This window comes from Panthera tigris, chromosome E3 (assembly GCF_018350195.1).
Source record: "Panthera tigris isolate Pti1 chromosome E3, P.tigris_Pti1_mat1.1, whole genome shotgun sequence".
NCBI lineage: Eukaryota > Metazoa > Chordata > Mammalia > Carnivora > Felidae > Panthera > Panthera tigris.
In genome coordinates this window covers 19,829,867-19,844,884 of record NC_056675.1, presented here as the reverse complement: position 1 = coordinate 19,844,884, position 15,018 = coordinate 19,829,867, and the positions used below count along the sequence as shown (strand labels likewise).

At 55.9% G+C, this 15,018-nt stretch overlaps 1 protein-coding gene across 3 annotated transcripts in view; it reads right to left on the bottom strand.

The window, feature by feature from the left end:
• GTF3C1 (general transcription factor IIIC subunit 1) overlaps nucleotides 1-15,018 on the bottom strand; it is a 75,629-nt gene that overhangs the window by 22,881 nt on the left and 37,730 nt on the right. For all 3 annotated transcript variants that reach the window (XM_042970895.1, XM_042970894.1, XM_042970896.1), the window contains 13 exons: nucleotides 13,240-13,376; nucleotides 12,027-12,180; nucleotides 9,450-9,553; nucleotides 8,512-8,696; nucleotides 6,785-7,063; nucleotides 6,394-6,539; nucleotides 5,595-5,692; nucleotides 4,999-5,095; nucleotides 4,710-4,887; nucleotides 1,551-1,692; nucleotides 1,064-1,199; nucleotides 470-551; nucleotides 143-331 (listed from right to left, as the gene is read on the bottom strand). In XM_042970895.1, coding sequence (XP_042826829.1) covers nucleotides 143-331; nucleotides 470-551; nucleotides 1,064-1,199; nucleotides 1,551-1,692; nucleotides 4,710-4,887; nucleotides 4,999-5,095; nucleotides 5,595-5,692; nucleotides 6,394-6,539; nucleotides 6,785-7,063; nucleotides 8,512-8,696; nucleotides 9,450-9,553; nucleotides 12,027-12,180; nucleotides 13,240-13,376 — 1,927 coding nt within the window. The remainder of the gene's footprint in view (nucleotides 1-142; nucleotides 332-469; nucleotides 552-1,063; nucleotides 1,200-1,550; nucleotides 1,693-4,709; nucleotides 4,888-4,998; nucleotides 5,096-5,594; nucleotides 5,693-6,393; nucleotides 6,540-6,784; nucleotides 7,064-8,511; nucleotides 8,697-9,449; nucleotides 9,554-12,026; nucleotides 12,181-13,239; nucleotides 13,377-15,018) is intronic.

The window sequence follows — 15,018 nt, the reverse complement described above, 5'->3', positions numbered from 1 at the left end:
AGTCAGCCCTACAAACAGAGGGAGAAGAGAAGCCCGGGTCTGGGGGCAGAGCTCAGCCCCGGCCGCAGTGAGACTGCAGTCCGTCTCTGAGTCGGAATGTACAAAGACAAGGCCTAGCCGACGCGAGCGACCATCACGGGACCTTTTTTCTTTTTCTTGATCTTCTTTCCGGGGTCTTTCTTCAGCCGTTTCCGCTTCTGGCTTTTCCCACCCCTCACTCTCCAGTTCCGGTCCAGTGTGGGCTCTCGGTCCATCTCGAACTGCTCTTCCCTGTCGGTGCAGAGCTCAGATCCTGCTCTGGCTTCCCCCCAGATATTCAACCTGCCACTGCCTGGAAATAAGCACAGGAGGTGAGCATTTCAGGATGAGCCCCGTGAAGGCCAGAAGCCGAATGGAACCTGTGGTAGGCAGTCACGTGGCCTGGGCCGGTCCCGTGTCTGTTTCCAAGGTGAACCCCCAGCTCACGTACCTCCAGCACTGAGTGGCAACGGGCGCCTGGACAGAAACGTCTGGAGTCTCACCATGAGCCCATTTTCAGATGCAGTGTTCTCCTAAAAGACAAGCGCATCACTGGGAAGAAGCAGGGGCGTCCCTGAATCCCCAGGGACCCAGAGCGTCACATGCACTGAGGTGTACTGGTCTCTGCCAGAGAGGTGACGGCGGCTGTGCAGCTGCGTTCCAGAAGCCGTCGGGCTGCCCCTGGGGCTGGGCTTCCCCTGGGCAGCCACTTGCTTCTTGCACACGTGCTCCCTCATGTATGACCTGTGTCTCATGGACTTTCTGTTCCTTCTTTAAAAAGGAATACCTGTCCGTGTGACAGAATCAGTTAGAATCCATTGAAAAAAACAAAAAACAAAACAAACAACAACACTGGCCAGGCAGGTATTTCAAGGGCCTGATGTGCCTTCAATACATACGGATATAAGTACTTGTGCCTCTGGTCAACTTTGGTTTTACCAAATCAGAAACAGTGAGCTGGGAAAGGGCAGGCGGGGTGGGCAGCTGCGGCAGCGGCTGGGGAGTGGCCCGGGGATGCGTGTTCCCCGTACCCCCCAAAGCCCACCTTCTTGGCCTTGTTGATGATGTAGCTGGTCCAGATCCAGTTACGCTTTAGGTGCCCGTAGAAACTAGAATCGAGCCCGGCGGCTCCCAGCCCGTCCCCGGGGATCGAGCCTTCGTCCACGACCTCACGGCTCCCCCTGAGAGGTGGGAAGTAAACGGAAAGAGAGACCTTCTTGGGAACTGAAAAGAGAGCCCGCGACACGGTGGAGGTATTTTTCCTAACTACCTTTTACCTTCTTGGTAACACGTGACAGAAGGGAAACGCTTGCCCGACCCCAGAATTTTACGTAAATTTCCCAACTTCTGAACTGTGGCAACCAAGTTTGTTCTGTTTTAACAGTATGTGGGCCAAGGGCTGGCCGGGGCCAGAGGGGTCTCTGCACCAGAGACGTGGGCGCTCCCGGCCTGACCTGTGTGGCCGGACACCCAGGAGCTGGAGCCTGTGGGACTGCACTTGGGGGCGGGGGGCGGGGGGTGCGGGGACGCACGTGCTGTACTCCATCAGGGCACACTTGCGCTCCAGATTGTGTTTGTCGATGGCGCTCTCCTGCTCCTTCTGCAGACTGCCCTCCTCATCAGTGCCCTCATCCTGGGTGCCGTTCTTCCTGATGCGCGGGTAGCGCACCACACCTGAGAGAACAAACGCAAGCTTCCCTGGGGACCGTGTCCTGCCGTGGCTCCGGCAGGCCGCCTCGCAGCCGCGGGCAAAAGATTCCCTTCCTGTGACTCCGCTCACCACCGCGGGACAGGCTCTGAAACTGGTAGACCCTCTTCGTACAAATGCGTTATCATAGATGTCAGGGGGTCAAACACTGGGGTGTGAACCCGAGTAAAGGATTTGTACTCTGGCTGAACTCCACGAGGGAGGGAAGGCGAGCTGGCAACAGGAGAGGCCAACGGCCGTGGGGGGATCGCGAGCAGAGGAGCCCTGGGGCCTCCTTCCTCAGGGAAAGCCTACGGAGCTCCCGTGTGCCAGCCCGGAGGAGGCGGTAAGCAAAAATGATGCACTTGGCAGGGGCCGTGGAGTCGGGGTCAGCAGGGATCTGGGCAGATAGCTCAGTGCAGTGTCCCTGGGCCAGGTGGGGTCTGGAGGACAGCCAGATGTTCTCTGAGTGTCCAGGAGCTGCATTAACACAGTTGAGAAATAGCGTTCTGTAAAGGCACAATAAAGAAAACTGTGTTTCTTGCAAGAAAACAAACCGCTACGAACTGTTGCTTGAGTAAGGCAAAGGAAGATTCTGGTGATTTGCACACTACCAAAGACGGTCTTCCAACATGCTCGACTGGAGACATTGGTCTGGGTGGGGGCGGGGGGCTGCGGGGGAGCCCATGCCCCACACTGCTCGCTGGTGTTTACATAAGACACGGGGTTCAGGCTCTGCTTCAGCCCATAATTTGTTGTTGTTGGTGTTCCTGGCTTAGAAATGAAGACGTCAACCTCAGAGAGGTCTTCAGGGGAGCTCAAGGTCACGCATGTGAATGGCTGGTTAAGTCTAGGAGGACTTAAGGCAATGCTTCTCCTGTGCGCCACCTCGCTGTGAGTTCGAAATGCAGATTTAGGCCATCCCCACACCTGCTGAATCCAAAGCTCTGGACAGGGCCCGGTAATCTGCATTTTAACAGTCTCTCCCAGTGAATCTGTTTGGTGATACCCATACCCATGCTTGGTGAGCCCTTGCTCTGAAGGAGGTTCATGTCTTATTATATGGTACTTTCCCCTTAGTCCTTGGGGCAGAACCTCCTTGAGTGGTTTTTTTTTTAATTTTTTTCTTCAACATTTATTTATTTTTCATACAGAGACAGAGCATGAAGCAGAGGAGGGGCAGAGAGAGAGGGAGACACAGAATCCGAAGCAGGCTCCAGGCTGTCAGCACAGAGCCCGACGCGGGGCTCGAACTCACCAGACGCGAGATCATGACCTGAGCTGAAGTCGGACGCTTAACCGACTGAGCCACCCAGGCGCCCCTCCTCGAGTGTTTGTTAAACGAAGGGACAATCGGTGCCTGCTTAATGGACTCTAAGCCTCCCCTATTTCTGCTCATGAACACTAAAAGGGATGGAAATTCACCAGTTGTCAAGCCTCAACAACTCTGGTGCAAATAACATACCGGTTCACAAATTTTTATCTGGGTATAAAATGCAGAGGAATTAGGGCACTCTAAAAATCTGAAATGGTGAAAGCTTAGCTTACTGAATGCCAGAGGATTCTATGAAACACACGAGTTCTAAAACCTGTCTGGACCCATTACATCAAAGGTTCTTACTGCAAGGGTTCATCACCCTGCCAACAGTAAACAAATCTACCAAACTCAAGCGTGCAGTGTGGGGCATGGGCTCCCCCGCAGCCCCTCGCCCCCATCCAGACCTGGGCCTCCGGCTTTCCAAGAAGTGAGGTGCAATGGTGACCTTTCGGCTCTGTGACAGGAGCGGGGGAAGAGGGCTCCCCTCCCAGGTTCAGACCGGACATGGCAGCCCTTCCTCCTAGTAGAGGTGGCACGAAGAGACCAGGTGGAAACTGGCTTGGAGGAAAGAGCACTGGTCTACGGCCTCGCACAAAGCCTCCATCTAGTCAACCAACATTCACGGGACGTCGACCGTGCACCAGGCGCTTTGAGACACCGTGGGGACGGGAGCCAAATCTCCTGTGCGCAAGGAATCCTCACAAAGAGCAGCTGACAGCATAAAGGTGCTGAAAAGCCTTCCTCAAAGAGACGATGCTTGATGCACGAGTGGTCGCTGCCAGGTGAACACAGGTCAAGGGACATGGCAGGGATAGGAAGGAGACACAAGCAAAGGCCTGACCCCCAAACCCGACTCATCCGACCTGCTGGCCCAATCTGTTCAGTTCTTCCTCCAAAACACCTGCCAAGCTGCCCCCCTCCTTCACTGTCACCAGTGGACATCTCTCTGGGACAGGAGTCACGGCCCTGTTTCTACTCTCGGGCTCCTCCGTCCGTTCCCCACCCAGCAGCCAGGGTGAGCTTTGAAAAATGGAAGAGATCTTGTCACTTCTTGCCTACAACTATCCAGCGGCTTCTTCCTGCTCTTAGAATAAACCCGAACCCCGTACCAAGTCCTACAGGGCCCCCAGAGTCCTGACTCCTCCCTGCTTCTCCAATGGCAGCTGCCACTCTCCTCCCCGCCCTCACCAGCCTCTTGCTTCTCCCGATGATGCACGTGACGTTCCCACGCCTGTACTGCTCTTCCCCGGCTCTGGGCTCGGCCTCAGCCTTCAGAGCTCGGCTCAAATGCCACCCCATTAAAACAGCCTCCACTCACGCCCCCGTATACTTCCTCCGCAGCATCTGTCTCAGCAAGTGACGTGGATCTGTGTGTCTTCTCTGTTGAGAACTAAGACTCAGGAAGGCAGGGGTGCGTGTGTCCTGGTCAGGCCCAGGAATGACAGACACCAGGTGTGCAACAAACACCTACTGAATGCACGAGTGAATGAAGACAAAGCAGAGTGGCCTGGGGGCCCCCCTCCTCGAAGCCCATCGCCCTCCTTCCTAAGGGAGCCCCAAGGACACTCCAGGTCTCTGGAGAACAGTTTGCAAACCGGCGGTGACTTCTAGTTTCTTCTTGCTCTAAACCCCAGTGATGGCACAGAGAGCGGGGAGAACAGGGAGCCCCGCAACGACAGACGGTACCTAGAGGGGTGTTGAGGCAGACGCACTGCAGGTCAAACCAGTAGTTCTCCACATCCTGCATGGACTTCAGGACGTAAAGACGCCTCTCGAAGGGCCGGCTGCTGCGGGCCAGGTTGTAATGTGGGTCACAGATGGTGGTGTCAACGATGACCGCGTTCTTCTTCAAGAAAATGAACACCTAGGGAGACGCGGACGGGGCGAGGGGGGAAGCTCAGAACCACGGCCGGCCAGCTGTCTGGAAACGGCTTGGCCACCAGGACCCCCTTCGTTTGGGCGCAGGACACGTTACCTGATCCTTGTCCTGAAACTTTTCTGTGGGGCCGAACTGCAGCAGCCCCATGTGGCACAGCCTCTGAAGGTTCTCCACCACAGAGAAAATGTAGCGTCTGGAAAACAGAGGGGAGCGGCGGGTTCCGGTGCCAGCACACTCGGCCGTGGCCAGGCGGCCCGTGTCGGGCGAAGGCGTGGGACTCGCTCGTGGCGCCCTCTTCTACCTCATGGGGCCTGACCTGTGCAGAGACCCGGAAGCCCCTTCCCGGCACCCGACCAGGGCAACGGAGCGTGGATCCGACATGGGTTTTGATTGAGAAAGTAACATTAGCCAAAGGAAAAAAAAAACGACTCCGAACCTCGCAGTCTTTATCGACAGATTTTACTTGAAAAGAACCTTGAAATTAAGTGACAAAATTCTCCAGCTCCCACTTCGTCTGCCTCTGTGCTTTATCTAGAAGGCTCACAGGGTCACTGAATGAATGAAAACCCCGAGTCCTTACAGGCTGGGGGGCAGAACCTTTTTCTGTTCCTGGTGAACAATTATTCAGAACCCTAACTTCAAGGGGCCCATTGGGACTGTCACCCAGCCTGCATCGTTTTCAGGGACCTTACCTCTTGTACAGAAGCTGCTGTCGGATGGGCCTGGGGAGAAAGCGGATCAGCGTGTGCTTCTTCAGAGGGTCGTTCAGAAACTCCTCAAGGTTGTCTACCTAAGAGGTCATTTTCAAGATCAGCTTACCCTCAAGGCCAGGGTCAATTGCAAGAACCGTGAAAAAACACACACCACTCCTTTCTGGGCAGCAGTCTCTCTGAACCTATTTTCTCCTTTTTTGGTATTTACCAAGTTTCTAGAAGCATATTGCTACAACATAATTATCTGTCTCTTTCGATATATCTAATTGATCTAACTTTAAGTCTTTCAAGTATTTCCTTTGACACACCAAGCAACCATCCATCTATCCAGCCAATAATTTATCTATGTCTATCCAGCCATCCTGTTTATCCTGTCTATCTGTCTATCTGCCCACCCACCCATCCATCCATCCATCCAAGCTGTCCATCCATCCAATCATTCTCCATCACCTACCTGTCTGCCTATCTACCCACCCATTCATCTTATCTCTCCATCCATCCATCCCATCTCTCCATCCATCCATCTCATCTCCATCTATCCCCCTTCCCTCCATGCCTCCCTCCCTTCCTACCTTCCTTCCACCCGCTCATCCATCCACCCATCCAATCCTTCCTTCCTTCCTTCCTTCCTTCCTTCCTTCCTTCCTTCCTTCCTTCCATCCGTCCATCCAGACAACCACAAATCTGGAAGTACTTTTTCCCTTGACCAGGTGAGTGTAGGTCCTCTGGTCTAGGCTGAGGGACCAGCCCCCACAATAGCCCTGGGAGTCATCAGTACCTTATAACTGACTTGCACAATCTGAATGAAGATGGAAAGGGGCAGGCAGAGGAGAATGTCACTGACGAGAGCCCAGCCGAAGCCAAAGTCCTTATGGACAGGGATGGGAGGGACATAGCGCATCCATGAGGCTTCATCCACATACACTAGGAGAGAATCAGAGTCAGTGCTGCAGGCAGGGCGCCAGACATGATGGTGACATCATCCCGGTAGGTCCGGATTCCCTCTCACCACAAACTCGGGCAAAACCCTACTTGTCAGGCAGGAGGCCCACGGGTTCATAAAGTCTAGATTATGACTCTACTTTGATGGGGCGCTGTGGGGATTCAGCCAGTTCAGATGAGAAGGATGAGGAACCATTAGGACTCCCCTCCAGAGGGCAACAGCTCACCTTTCTCCGTGGGGGGCTCCACTTCAGTCTCCAGGAAGGTTCCCCCTAGGCTGTCCTTGGGCAGGGCATCAGAGGAGGTCTCCATGTAATTTCTGGAGAAGGGCCGGACTCCCATCCTGCCTGACTCCTGCTTTCCCATTCTTCTTTCACTGCCAAGGCCCAGCTTTGTCCGCACATGGCTGGCAGGGTGCCCGTAGATTAGGTACCACAGAAACATGTGTACCACCCGCAGGCGAGGCATTTTGGGCAGAAATCCTAGAGAACGGCCAAGTCCTGGAACTGAGGCAAGAGGGGGTGGGGGGAGGGAATGCTTGAAAACTCCCAGATTCACTTCAGTTCAGTCCACTCAAACTCACAGTGAGTGCTGTTCGGACTCTCACAGAACTTACTTTCTAATACTTTTTAGGTATTAACAAGATACCTAAAGTCACACGACAGATGGAAATGGCCGGTGCAGAGAACCAGTGGGGATGTGGGAGGAGGGCTAGAATTCCACCTAGAGGGCAACTAAGGTGGTGGGGTGGTGGGGACACGCAGGGACTTGGGGAGGTGCACCCTGGGACAAATGCAAGGTGCCGGAGGTGAGCGTGTGCCCGGCACGTACCGTGGAGGGCCAGAGGACAGGGGCGGGGGGGGGGGGGGGGGGGGGGGGCGGGGAGCAAGGAAGGAGGAGAGTGCAGTGAGCAAGCCAGAGTGTGACAGAGGAGGATACCGCCACACAGAGCCTGACAGGCCTCCGCACGGGGACCCGGGCTTGACAGGGCTGTGCAAAACACCCCCACATCGGGGTTCTTTGAAAGCATCCTGTTTCTTTGTTGACACAAATAAAGTACTCCTTGGCTTTTCCCAAGGAGAGAGGACAGGAGAGAAAGTAAGGAGCCACAGGATCAGGGAGTGAGGGCGAGCGGGCAGAGGCCCTCCTCCACCACCGTGCCCACTCGAGCAGCATGCTCAATGCCTTCTGTGTAGCCAGCGCGTGGGCCGATCTGCTGCCCCGGCACTGGCCCCGGCCCTGGGCTCCCACGGACTGCGGTTGCTAACCACGGAACACCCCGGGACCCGAAGAGCAAGGGCAGGCCTCCTGCGGTGATGTGGGGCACCGAGGGAGGTCACACACACACACGCTGTCTTCTGCCCCGGGATCTCAGGTCTGCTGCGCTGCACCCACACCGGGCCACGGCCCGTGCCCCATGAGCCGGGAGAAGAGTGACGTGTACCTGGCCGCCTGCACTGGGCCCGCACACTTTCACACTAGGGCGGCTCGACGGGGGCTGAGGGAGGAGGCAACCCTGTCGGAGAACGGACTCTGGGAAAATGACACGGTGTTCAAACTCATCAATGACTAGATCTACCAGAAGGTTTATGGGGTCGGGAGGGACGGAGGTTTTCTGTGGTTTATGTGGTTCATATTCCAGCCCAAGGATGCGGAGCAGAATGAATCTTTGTGCCTAACTCCTCTCGCTAGGATCTAGCACAGTTTCATCTGAGTCTCATACTCAGATGTGAGGCCCACGGGGCTGAGACCTTGCCCATTTGGCAGATGGGGGTATTGACGGCAGCAGAAGTCACGTGGCCAGCCCCCATGACCCAGCTAGCCACGCAAACCTGATTCCTCGGACTCTAGCCGAGTGCTAGACTGCAGAACACCAAGGGACTCAAACGCCATCATGCAGCCAACCACCAACCACTGACACACCATCAGACGTCGACGAGAAGCTGCTTTTTACCTACAACAGGGTGATAATTTTTCAGCTGGGTGATGCCCATTTTCTCATCCGTTTTTTTCACCCGTCCAGTTTCTGATTTGGAGGAAGTATTCAGCTGAGAGTCTCCTGATCCGCTCGGACCCTCTTTTTCTGGACTTTCTTCTTCAGCTTCTGCTTGAGGCGCTGGAGGCTGGACCACTTTAACCCTGCAGTTCAAATAGAAGATCAACACCCTGCTGCGAGGACCAAGAGCTGGGAGAATGGACAGGGTCTGTCCTGGCAGATCAGATGAAGCCACTTGGCCCTGGAGTTTCAACCTTGGCTGCCCGCAGGAGCCAAGCAGGTGCTGTGCATGAATAAAATGTGTCAGGTCACAAGATGTTTGGGGACGACAGGGCTGTGGAGACCTGCAGAGTGTGCCCCCACCTCCAGGACAGCCTTCTGAGAAAGGCGGCCCAACGTGCCGGGTCCTCTGACGCTTTCAGAAATGCCAGAGGTAAGGGATGTGATGGGAAATCAATCAGCAGCCGGTTCAAAGTACGTGAGCCAAGGCCTGCAATCCACGCGGAGCCCTTTGCCTGCCCATCGGCCATCTCCAGGTTAAACCCAGCTAAGAATTTTCTCCCGTCCCCGAGTTTTCTCAGTGCACGAGACACTTCACAAGATTAGAGAAGGCCTCAGAAAGGCAACTGGACTCATTTGGAGCCGTTAGGGGACTGAGCGAGCCTCGCACACACAGGGCCTATGGTTCGGAGTGCTCTGTCGATGCCGCGAGGCAGAGTCGAACGAACGAAATGAGGACTTTGTTTTTTCTGAAAACTCTAGAAATTGCTCCTAAGCCCGTGAGTGTGTTGATCTCACACGGGTGCGAATAAAGGGTGCTCGTGAAAGCTGCTCCAGGAAGGCCACAGAGACCCAGGCAGCTTCCCTGTGAATTCCCGCGGGGCGCTGCGACTTGCCTGTTTGCCATGCTGGAGTTGGAGATCCGGAAGCGCACCTGCTCGATGGCACTCCTCACCAGCGGGTCATTCTGGTCCATGGACGGGTGCACGACCAGGTCCACCTGCAGAGAGGGCGGAGCAGCGTCCCACAGGGCAGGGGGGGAGCCGGGGGACACGGAGCTCTACGGCTCGGTTCCTTTTGCCGAACACTGGCTGTGCCTGCTTTCACTAACACTTCCAAGAGACACGTGTAAGCCCGGAGCAAAAGGTGTTGCTGAACGGTCTGCCATGACAATTTCTGGCATCAAAATCCCTCCTCCGGCGACCGAGCGAGAAAGCTCTGTCGTCGGTGGCGTGCCGCTCTGCTCAGGTGAGGACTTTCTGGCCTGGAGCCGGAGCGACCCGCCCTGCAGTCCCCTGGCAGGGCTGTCCCGGCCCAGGGGCCTCGCAGCTACCTGGTGGCCCGCTCCTGACGCAACCCCCTCCAGCTATCTGAGAATTTCCCACAGTTGTTCGTGAATCCTGAGGCCTCCCATCTGGAAAAGGTAAGCAGCTTTCATTAATCTCCCCTCGCCGAGAGTGCCACCGTGGGACTCCTGCCAGGCGCACTTGGAAACCGACTGGCAGAGGGTTTAGAGCTGCTTTTGCTATCTTACCTCTGCCAAGGTACTGGAGCTGAACGGCTAGGGCGGTTACCAGTTCGTGAGTGCTGTCTAGGAGGGCAAATGGGAACGGCCTGGGGGAGCAGAGGGGTGTGAGTGCGTTGGCCGGGCAGGATGGCAGGCCCTGGGGCCAGGGGCCCCGGAGAGCCAGGCTTCTCTTCCTTCTCTGCCACTGGCAGGAGAGAGCAAGGTAAGGTCTTCTAAACGTGGGACTCTGGCCATCAGGCTTCATGCTGAGAAGGCCAAGAATGCCCCGAGAGAGGCTGATCACAGGGACTGGGCAGCTCGTTTGTGAAATGGGGGCCCCTCCCCCACGCCCTGCCAACTTTTCTGGGATTTTGTGGGGCGCAAAAGAGGCGGTTAGGTAACACCTCGGTGTACTTAAAAGCCTGGTGCAAATACAAAGCATTCCTATTTCCCCACTGTCCACAGCCGGATGGCCCAGCCACCTCCCCGAAGGCCCAGCGGGCAGCACAGGATGCAGGAGCAAAGGCTGAAGCGGACGCTGCCACACGGGGCAGAGGGGTGTGAGTGTGCGGGGGGATCAACGTGCCTTCGGGGGATCGGAGGGCAGCCTGCCGCTGGCGTGCGCTCGGTGAACCAGAGAAGGAGCTGCTGAGCTACTTAAGCTTATTCTGGAGGCAGCTCGTCCCAGCGGGAAACGGCCGCCAGCACGGTAGCACCGGCAGTGCCCCGCGGCAGAGGCCCCCGTGCCGGCGCCTTCGCTTTCCAGGTGGTGCTTCCCCGCCCTCACCCCTCACCCCTGCCTCCACACCGCCTGGTGGATGCCACACTAGGCCAAACGGGAGCCGGAGACACAGTGGGCACCTGTGGGAGCCGCCCCTCTCCACTCTCAGACTGGGGGTGGGGGTGGGTGGGGGGTGTTCTTGTCCTCGATCACTGTCCCAAGCAGGATGCCCGCATCTGAAGCAACTGCTCTGTGACGACGCACAGAAATCGCAGGTGCTGCTGCTGAGGGGTGGGGGCTTTTGTGCTCCGATGGCAGAGATCAGCACACGGACCTCCTGCCCGCTCCAGGAAAGGAGTGGCAGGCCGGCGGGGGGCAGGAGGAGGTAAGGCCAAGGGGCCCCGATGGCAGGTATAAAAACTGATGAAAGCTGCCACCCTGGAATGGCAGAAATGCTTTAAGTCACTTTGTATATCGCTCTGTGTTTTTCAAACCTCGAACGTCTCAAAAAGATAAGATAAAGTAAAAAAAGCCAGAAATGACCTTGCCAGCTTATTAAGGAAACAAAACATTAAGGCACAGCTTTCTTAAGGCAGGTTTAAAACGTAGCCAGAACACAAGGTCAGGCAAGTGCAAGTGACTGTCCCCGCAGCAGCTTCTCTATGGTCCCGTGCTCAGCAGGGCGATCTCAAATTACTCTGCCCCTGAAAAACGGAGGCCTTGGAGTATGAGCAGGGCTGCTGAGCTACGGTTGCTATGGGAATGGCCCCAAACTTTAAATCTTACAGAAACAGATAAACTGAGACAGAAGATCTATGGCTCCCCTGCCAAACCGCCCCGGCACTCGCTTCCTCAGGGACGTCTCCTTGGATCTCGGTGGAAACTGTTCTTGCTGCCTCGTCTAAACCTTCCACCTGCTAAATGTGGCTTGATGTTGGCCAGCACTGCCCTGCCGAGCTCCAGGGGGTCCTACTTGCCTTCCTGTCGTTCAAGGCTGGGCTGCGGGCCGGACACCTGCTCTAAGGCCTGAGTGTGCTGCTCTGAGATCCAAGCAAGTTATTCCCCTTTTCAGTAGCCAACCTCCACAGAAAATTGGCACGGCCCCTGTGACCCAGATGGGGAGGCACGGGGGAAATTCTGAGTTACTGGCAGCAAAGGAACAAGTGAAATCTGACGGGCACAAGAGAAGCCGGTCAAGGAAACTTCCAACGGCACGGGGCTGGGCGTCAGGAGAGCCACGCGTACCTTCTTCTTGATTCCATCCTGAATAACCGTAGTCCGGTACAGTCTCAAGAGACCTTCCTCGGACAGGTTCCGCACCAAGCGGACGATGGACTTCTTACAGCACTTGGTAGACACGCCTTCTTGCTTCTCCTGATCCATGATCATTTTCTGAATCCTGGGGTGTCACAAACAAAATAAGAAGTTAATATTCCCAATCTCAGCAAGGAAGATCTGTTTCAACCCCCTTTCAACCCAGGCAGCTGAGAGCCTGCCTAGTGGTAACCAGCAGAAACTCGGGGAGAGTCAGAGGGGGGTTTCGCCATTGAAGGGCTGACTTCTGGACACGTTACAGTCAACTCTTTTAGCGATAAATGAGTTAGCTAAAGACGAGCCGCCAAGCACAGCAGCGTCACATTCTGAGCCTTTCACCAGAACCTGACGATGACGGCAGGGACACTAAGCGCCACGACGGAGATGTCTTCATCCGTCTTTGGGTTAATTTAAGGCCCGAAGGATTGTCTAATGTACTGTCACCGACACTCTCAGGTCCGCAGCTCTTTCTGATTCCTCTCCTCAGACATCTTACTGAGTCACTACAGGGATGTTTCCAGCTCACCCACCGGTCATCGAATGGCAGGGCCGGAAGGACATTCGGACGCCCAGCCAAACCCCTCACTGCACAGACAAGGCCACAGTGTCTGCACACGGTCTCCCCATTCCCTAGAGAACGAGTGGCTTTGACGCCGGGTGCCTCAGAAGCCCGAAGATGCCGCCCAGGAGGCAGCGGTGATGGTGGGTTAAAGGACCCCACCAGAGTGCAGAGCCTCTCCGTGAACAGAGCCACCGCAAACACACAGGTTCCACCCGCGTCTCTTTGTTTTTGTTTCCATGTAAGATTGCATTTGAACAAAAGGCCCCATGCTGACCTAAGAAAAGTTCGTAAGCTGATGCTGTTATCTCAGTCCCTCCTCCAAGGAAAGAGAGGAACTCTCCCCAACTTCCACTTATAGCTCACTCTCTCCCCATCTAGCGTCTCAATGTTCTGCAATGCCTACACTTTCCGAACCACTAGAACAAATGCTGAATCCTTTCTACCAGACAGGGATGCCACGAGAGTCTATAGAGCAGAAGACGCCAATGCCTCTCGGTCATTTCTGTGGCTTGTGACAACGAGCTGGCCTGAGATTTACTGTCAGTGCAAGACAGACAGACAGACAGACAGATAGCTCCTTACGTGAACAAGCTCTCGATTAAGCGTAGGTTGGTGACGGCTTCTATGATCAGGTTCCTGCGTTTGAGCAGCCGGTAGGTTTCGTGGGGTTTGTCTTGGCCTGGGCCGTGCTTCCCCGTCTTTTGGGAACTGCCACTCTCCTAGAGCGAGGACCGAGAGGACAAGCATACAACAAGTTTGGCAAGGTTAGGGGGCCAGATGCCATTCCTGTGGGTGCGCTTTGCCTCACGAGGGAATTTCTATGCCCACGTTTCAAGAAGGAAAGTCAAGAGGGCTTGTTTCTCTGGGAATATGGGATGGAAGCAGAGGCAGGCTTCCGGACTCAGGCTGTCCCTGGGTAAGTCAGGATGTGTGCCCAACGACAGACGAAGGGAGAAGACAGATCCGTGTTCTGTCTCCCATTCCTGCCAAAATGCCCACAGCTCTCTTCATGGCTACTGTCTTCCAGGAGCTTCTATGAACTTGTGCCATCTGCCCTAGGATCAAATCTGTGAAGCCCCAGTGCCCCTGAAGGGAAAGGAAATCCTGACTCTAACATACTCCTTGCGGATCACTCAGCGCAAACGAACCCCCGTGGCGGCCCGGGGTCTGTTTTGCCGGATGCGCTCCTCACTTGCAGAGACGCTTCAGGAGAACGAGAATGTCCCGCTGTCAGGACCACCGGCTCCAGATCACTTCCCGGCTGAGTGCCGGGGCTTCGGGAGAGGAACGGTTCTTTCCTGAAGGGGGACCGGCTCAAAAGGGCTCAAGATTCAAGAAGGGGCCCGTGAGAAAGACCTTTGTGCTCCCCTGCACTGCAGAGCAAACATTTTGGGGGTGGGGGGAGGGGACCCATGAGTAAACTGGCCACGTGCTGTGGGGCTGCTGGAGAGCATGGTGAAGAACATCCTTTGCCAATGCCCTCCAGATACGTTGCTCGTGCCCTCTTCTCAGCACGGATGTAGAAAGGACAGCATTCTGCCATTACTCTGGGAACAGATTTCTGGGAGGAAGAGAAAGAGCTGAGCTGGGCAGCGAGCGAAGGAATTCTGGGACCCGGCAGGAGCACGCTACCGGAGACGTGAGCCGGATCAGAAGGCGCAGCAGGGGCGAGGGTGTGAGCAACGCAGATAGACCCTCCGGAACCTTCTGGGATCCACCTGCTGGCAGGCCCAGCTTCTTCAGTTCGACACAGACCCAACCAGGACTTGAGAAGTTATGGCGCCCAGAGCCTCGGAAAGGCTGAAAGGTTCTAGAACAACCCATGGAAAATGTTCGCACCCTGTGCCCCATCGCTTCTGCCGCGGGGGTGGTACCAAAGCACAGGTGTCCACACCAGGAAGGGAGCAGCACGGGGGGAGCCCCGCACACATGGTTTCCAGTCCTCACTGTGCCATTCGCTGAGCAGGTGCAAGTCACTTGATCCCGGGGGGCCTGCACTGTCTCGTCCCAGCCCAGAGACAACGCTTCTCTCTCAGCGGTGTCCGGAGGCCTCAGAGAGCAGCAACAGCCCCTACGGCTGCCTGGTCACAGCTGTGCGCCGCGCTGGGGGCCCCGTCCTCTGCCGGGGCGCTTCTGAAGCCCAGAGCCCAGGCGGTGCCACTGGCAGCATGAGGCACGTTCGAGTGACAAAGGACGGCACAAGATGCCCCGAATCGCATCATGAGAACGGCGGGCCCGTGTCAACTGCCTTTCTAATCCCTCTAATTACGCGAATGAATAGCATTGGGTTCTATCGCATCTCTGACGCTGGCACACAACAGTGTTTGGCCAGCACGAGCTAAGCAGTTTTGGCTTTCTTTT